This window comes from Canis lupus, chromosome 25 (assembly GCF_003254725.2).
Source record: "Canis lupus dingo isolate Sandy chromosome 25, ASM325472v2, whole genome shotgun sequence".
Classification (NCBI taxonomy): domain Eukaryota; kingdom Metazoa; phylum Chordata; class Mammalia; order Carnivora; family Canidae; genus Canis; species Canis lupus.
The window spans coordinates 17,937,041-17,944,017 of record NC_064267.1 but is presented as its reverse complement, the minus strand read 5'-3'; the positions used below and the strand labels follow the sequence as shown (position 1 = coordinate 17,944,017).

Here is a 6,977-nt window from a genome sequence, read left to right as displayed (position 1 = left end):
AGTGACCCTGAGATCATGCCTTGAGCAGAAATCAAGAGGTGGATGCTTAACCAAATGAGCCACTCAGGTGAGCCTGTCTTTTGTCCTCTTAAATCCATGTAAAAAGTGTAGGTGTATGGTTCTACATAAAAGTAGTAATGTGTAAAATGCTTTGAGGTGCTTGTGCTGAAGGCTTATTCTACCTAAAAGGACAGACCATTGCTGGCCGGTAGGGGACCAGCACCTGAGTGCCAGGTAGGCCTTCTGGCAGCAGGCACTCTCAGACACGGGCAAAGGCTGACCTGCCAGGCTTATTTCCCAAAGAAGTGGGCACTAAGGAATAAAAAGCAGTTTTACAAGACCAGCTTTGATTACGTACAAATATACAGAAAGAAAATCCCCTAGAAAAGACACCTTATAGAATTTTTCTCGTGCCTCAGCCAAACTTCACCATGAATAACATTTGGAAGTGTCAGCCTCCATGATTCTTCTAGGAGCCAAGCTGGTCATGTGAATCCAACTTGGCATTCTCCAGGTTACAGATCCAGTCCGTACATTGTACTGCAATGTGTTTGTCAAAAACCTGTTCGAGGTGGCATATGTGGTTGGGCAAAAATAACCCTTCTTTTTCCCTTCCCTGTCAAACTTTCTAGTAAGAGAGGCTTTTCTGTAATTGGGCAGAAGAATCCCAGAATGGTGGACAGATGCATCATAACTTACCCATTTGTTGTTATGAAATATAAAATAGGAACATACAAAACTGGCTATAGATGAAATTAAAATTTGCTCTTCTATTAAAAACTGTAATAGATTTTAAATAGCTACCTTATGAATTAATTATATTTTAATGTTTTAAATGACATTTGAGATATTACAAAATTATTTTACTTACAAGCATGTAATTAAAGCTATTATTTATTATTACAAAATGTTTTTACAATGCTATTATTGGCAACAGGAAAACATTTACCCTCATTAAAATATGTTGAGTACCATTTTTTGGAAACCATGTCAAGCACAATGAAAATATTAGAGTTCAATTTGTCCTATAGAACTGCTAAATATTTATCTAAACTCTAGTTTCTATTTAAAAACAAATATCTATCAATTCTATCTTCATTTAAGAAAGCTGGATGCTGAAGAGGGAAGAAAACAAAACTTTGGAAGTAGATGAAAACTCATTTTTAATCATCAGAATTTAGAGTCTAGTCTTTCCATCTGTTCTTTAAAAATGGTCACTTACCCTCCCCTCCATTTTGTTCTGCACCATTAAATTGTACTGTGGCAATAAAATATTCCCAAGCAAGCTCCTTAAATCAGTATTCCTACCATTTACCACAGTCCTGGAAAAGGTAAATACTGTACAGGAAAGACGGGGTCTTGAGCCAGCCTGTAGTTGGTAGTAGTTGGTGGTCTATCCGGCCCATATTTCTTATGCAAAATTAAACCAATTAAACCTAAATTTTTGACAGGAGGCCCTTTGCCATTATAAGCCATCACTAGGTACTTTTGGGGAGTTTCACATGTGAGAGGCTGAAATGCTTTCATGTGACACATACCACAACTAGTACAGCAAACAGCTTCACATGGCACTGCAAATTATTCGTAACTGAAAAACCGTGTTTTAAATTCAATGATGGTATCTCATTGCACACCATTTATATATAATAATCTGAGCCTTTGAAACAGGAGGAACATCTAATGGTTTCAGAACATTTTGCAGATCAAAAGAACATATCCCACTATAAAGTTTTCGCTTAAAAAAATGTGTGACAAGTGTTTGAAGCATTAGATAACCCTGCCCATTGTTAGATACTAAAACTTCCCAAGTAAATGAAAGAATCAAGAATCTCTATGTTCACCTTTAATTCAGGGAAAATGACAAAGGGAATCCTAAGGGGACCAACCCAACCTTCTCAGTGTCCTCTTTAGAACTTGGGGTTTCTCTCCTTTCCTCAAAGAAAGAGAAACAAATGCTGATGTCCTTTATTTAAAATTGGAGAGTCCTTACACCCGCAACCCGTCCTAGCACTGGGCTTCACTAGAACTAATTGTAGTAAAAATCAGTATAGGCATAGAATTATGCCTTTGTTTTTAAGCTTTAGGAGAGTAAAGCTCTGTTGGAGGCATCTGGAGTTTCACTTAGATCTAGAACAGTTTCAAATGGTTGTGTTTAAGAATCTTGATCTTGGGAAATGCTGGTGACCATGCCTGGGTAGCAAAGCACCTGTGCCTCATCCTTTTCACCCTCTCTTTTTATCCACTAGCTGGGTAATGTGTTAAACTGGTTTTTTTGACTTTCCAGAACAATATCTAATTAGCAAATAGCACAATTCAGTGACATTTAGCAGTATGCAAATTCCAGACACCGCGATCATGAAAACTGTGAAGACGGTCTTTTCCGTGGGCCTGGAGACAAAGCAGTCCACTGTGTTGGGACAAGGCCACGCGTTGCACTTCACCAAACGCTGCATGGAGAAGCCGTCATACATGACATAGAAGACGTACATGAAGACTGCCTCAAAGATGACCCGGAAGAAAATGCTGCTGGTGTACGTCCACCACAGTGACCCTTCGATACGGACTTTCTGGCTTTTGATCTCTTCGATGTCTTTAAATTCACTCTTTATCTCTCCCTTAATGAACTTCCTTTTCTTCTCGTGTCTCCGGTAGGCAACATGCATAGCCACCAGGAGAGCAGGGGTAGACACAAAGATCAGCTGAAGAGCCCAGAGTCGGATGTGAGAGATGGGGAAGTAGTGGTCATAGCACACATTTTTGCAGCCAGGCTGTAGTGTGTTGCAGACAAAATCAGCTTGCTCATCTCCCCACACTTCCTTCGCAGCTACAACGAGGATCATAATGCGAAAAATGAAGAGGACTGTGAGCCAGATTTTCCCAATACTGGTGGAGTGTTTATTGACACCCCCCAAAATAGTCTGCAGTGTGCTCCAATCCATCTTCTCCTCTGGGCGGACTGTGCTAGAAAAGGCAAAGTGAACACAGTTCAATTTCAATTCTCAGGACAGAATTCGGAAGATTTCTCTGAGTCCCAGGTAAGTGAGCACTCAAATCTCTCCTTGAGCAAATACCAACTCTTACATAACCTCACCAAAAAAGGTGAAAACAAAACCAACCTAGTTTGCTATAAGATTAGATGTATAGTTCCCAAACCACCTGGAACATGTTTGCATGCATTCTTGAATAAAGAGTAGCTTATTCACCTGAATAATTCACCCAATGCTTAGCACATAATAAAGATTCTGGGGGTGGGGGAGGAGTACCACAAGCAAAAGCCCTCACTAACTTAAAGGCCCTAATTAGTGCTGACCCGACTCTCTGCACTGTCTGCAGACTCAGCCTGAGTTACTCCGCACCCGATTTGCACTCAGCTGTTGCATCTGCCCGTTAGCCTCAAGGTCTGGATGGTACCACTGGGGATGACAGTAGCTGAGGCCAGCCTTGCCTTGGAGGCCAATGGGCCTTCTCCCTGCAGAGCCACTTTCCTTACAAATACTTCCGTTCACTTTCACGGACTTGGGATGTAGCAGTGAAATGACTGGTACTGACGGGCGAGTTTACATTGAAGGTACTCCCAAGTTAAAATTTCACAAATTTCACCTTTTTCTATATAAAAAGGAGCAGGTTGGAAGCAAAGCCACTGTGCAAGGATCTTTGCATCCTTTTCATGTGTGGATTGGAGGTCCTCACTGCCATGCTGGGACTGATTGCTCGGTTAGTACTGAGGTACTAATTACTTCTGGGTAATTGTTGTAACTGTGCCTTTTTATTGTGGGCTATGGCTTTAATTTAGAAGTGTTTCTAAAGAGGCACATTAAAAATGACAGAAAAATGTAATTCAGTGGTTCCCTCCTCACTGGCCGTACCAGATGAGTCAATGTATTGAAGTCTGCTGGAGTAATGTACTACTGGAGTAATGTACTGCTGGAGTAATGTACTACTCATTGAAAAGGGATTTGGAGAAGCCTGTGGATCAATATTCCGTGAGACAGTGGCCTTCTCTTCATCCTTGGATATGAAGTGTCTTCATTTATTCAGAGTTACACCCCGTCTGTCTCAATCAACCCCTCTGTAAACAAGATTCCACCTCTCCACAATTCTGGTGAGTAGTCTTCTTTCCACCCCTTCTAAGCTGATAGTGAATCCTTCTTTTACTTTAAATGCTCTCCTCCTTTTGAGCTAGTTGGGTCCTGTATCCTGATGGACTTCCTAAGCAGGGTTGGAATGAACACCTTTCATCACTGCACCTCATCTTGGGGCGCACCAAGTCCAGCTGAAGCTACCCAGTGCCACCGGGGCCAGAGGAGGCAGGAGAGACATGGAGAAGAGTCACAGACAGGAAGCCTACAGAAGACTGAAATATGATAGAGAAACAGCCCTACTCTGCTTGACGAAGAGACACATCAACTGGAAGAAACGGGGCTTAGTCTCCATTCAACCCCGACTTTTTAGACACAAACTCTCTGGGAGGTCCTTAGGAGAACCCAAATTCATCTTTTAGCCAAACAATTTTATGAAATTAGACAGTCCAGGTCCTCATTGGCACTTCTGAACTGGAAAGCAGAACTCAGTGAAATAAACTGTAGGTGGTTTAAATCAATACGTCTGGCTAAAAATCTAGGGGGTGGGGCTTATGCCTTTGCTCCTGCATGGGCCAAAGATCACACACTCTTCTGTAAGCTCCACGGATCACCAGCAGTTGAGAAAAAGACAGTTCGAAATAAACCGTATATATTGTGTGTGTGTGTGTGTGTGTGTGTTTTAAAGCTCTTGGCTTAAAACTACCTGTTTTAAAGATCCTTTCAGGAAGACGAGCAAATTAAAATTTGATGAGATGGGGTAATAGGTCAAGATGGACCAACCAAGCAGTAAGGAATTGTTCTCAGTATTCAGGACACCCAGGGAGCCTTTCTTGACCTGGCAGATGGGCAGCAGGGAGGCTCCTACCTGGCCCACACCACCCTGTCACTGTTTGGAGTGTGGCCAGAAGTGAGCGGAGGAGCTGGTTCTGCTCTTCAGGGAAGGCACTGGGTGGATCACCAGGTTACAGAAATGGCAAAAGAAAATTCCTTACCCCTTAACTTCTTCTTAGTCTTTATCCTGTTAGGAAGGCTGACCTCTGCCCAGGAGCTCCCATCCCCTCCCGGGGTCTCTAACTGGCCTGACTTAGTGCTAGTTCTGAAAGAGACTCAAACAGCTAAGGGGGACACGGTTGCCCCAACATCCCAAGACAGTCACAGTAAGCGGTCCTGGTACCCTGGGCCTGGACGTCAGGAAACTGGAAGGCACACGCCGTGTTGGTTAACATCCCGCCCTCTGAGGGGACGCTGGGGGGCCCGCGACACCATCCCAAGGAACAGGTTTCTCAGTGGCAAACGACCTCGCTGGCAACAAAGGTCCTAAAACTTTCCTTCCAGCTGGGAAGTCCACCTGGAGACAAACGTTCTTGACCGTTTAGGAGAAAGAGAAGCAACTGAACTAACTCGGCTTAGGCTGCGTCCTGGGCGTCGGGCTCCGGGGGCAGAGTGCTCGGGCTTCCTGGCGCGCCTCCGCCGCCCTCGCCGGGCTTCCGAGCAAAGCCGGTGCGAGGAGGTAAAGGTCAGCTCCCTCCTGTGAAGCTGTGAAGCTTCCTGCTTCACCCACGACACGGAGTTGTCTGAACCGAGCTGCAGTCACTAAGCAGCCCTGGCGGCTGCACCTAACGCAGGGGGCGGCTGTGCGAGTTTCCCCGGGGGAATGTTACGGACGGTCCAGCACCCCAGGCCCCACCGCGTCCCGCCCGCTGGGCTGGCTCCCGGCTCCCCGCTCCCCGCCCCCGGCTCCCCGCTCCCCGCTCCCCGCTCCCCGCCCCCGGCCGCCGGCTCCGGCTCCTGTTACCACGTCCCCGCTCTCCCACCCCGCGCCCCGCAAATCCGGCCGCAGCAGCCCGATTCCAATTTCAGAACTCGGCCGAGGAAACTCTTCCCGAAGCTCGCTCTCGCCCCCCCTCCTCCCCGGGTCCGCCGTCGCCACCGCCCGGGACAAGGACGGCGCAGCGGCCTCCGTGCACCCGAGTCCAGCGCGGGGACCCGGGGACCCGGGTTCCCGGTCGCCGCCGGGTGCCCCAGCCCAGCCGAGGTCGCGGGGTCTCCCGGCGCAGGGTCCCGGGGCCCCGAGAGTCGGGCGCGCCTCACCTGTGCGGGGCGGCGGCGGCGGCGGCGGCGGCGGGGCGCTCCCGCGGGGTCCGGGCTGGGGCTGCGGGGCCGCCTCCGCGCTCGCTGTGGCTGCTGCGCCGCCGACTGGCTGCCGGCCCGGAGAGCGGAGAGCGCGGGGCGTCCGGGTCTCAACACCTGCTGGCTCCAGCGACGCCTTTTAACCGCATCCCACACTCCGCCTCTTCCCTGAAGCTATTTAGAAAGTCACGGAGGGGGCGGCTCCTCGCCGCTCGGCCGCCCCCAGGGTTGCGGGCGGGGCCGCAGGGCCTCCCCGGAGGCCGGAGCTTCCCCGGGACCGGGATCTCTCGGTCGCCCCTCGAGGTCCCGGAGGTACAGGGCCCCGTCGTGCCCCAGCACCCCAGAGCAGGGCCCCTCGGCACCCCAGCGCCTCCGCGCCGGCTCAGAGCAGCGGGAGGCCGAGCCTAGTGACTCGAGGAGGATGCCAAGCCCCAGCCCCGGCTCCCTGCGTCTTGGGGATGGGTGGGGTAAAGGATAATTGTTGCTGTTACTGTTATTTCTACTCGGACTAGTTCAAGAGCACTATTGTATTTATAGATCTGCTTTCATCTCTATATTCTTAAGTATTAGAAAAACAGGCGTTCCCAACGATTTGAAGATTTCAGTTCAGGCCGGGGAGGCCCAGTTCTTTGCGAGGCTCTCTGCTGCGCTGTGGGGGCTCAGGGTCCCTCTGTCGTCCTTGGAATTTGGGCTCAGAGTGGGCGAGCAGGTGGCGCCACTGGGGTCGGCCAAATCCCTGCTACATTCTCCCCCTAAAATCTCACA

At 48.7% G+C, this 6,977-nt stretch overlaps 1 protein-coding gene across 1 annotated transcript; it reads right to left on the bottom strand.

The window, feature by feature from the left end:
- Positions 1-876: 876 nt before the first annotated feature.
- GJB2 (gap junction protein beta 2) lies at positions 877-6,381 on the bottom strand. Its single transcript, XM_025462767.3, has 2 exons — positions 6,174-6,381; positions 877-2,961 (listed from the first exon to the last, which is right to left on the bottom strand). Exon 2 carries the CDS (start codon positions 2,937-2,939, stop codon positions 2,259-2,261), a length of 681 nt encoding a protein of 226 aa, XP_025318552.1. The 5' UTR covers positions 2,940-2,961; positions 6,174-6,381; the 3' UTR covers positions 877-2,258.
- Between the last annotated feature and the right edge of the window lie 596 nt (positions 6,382-6,977).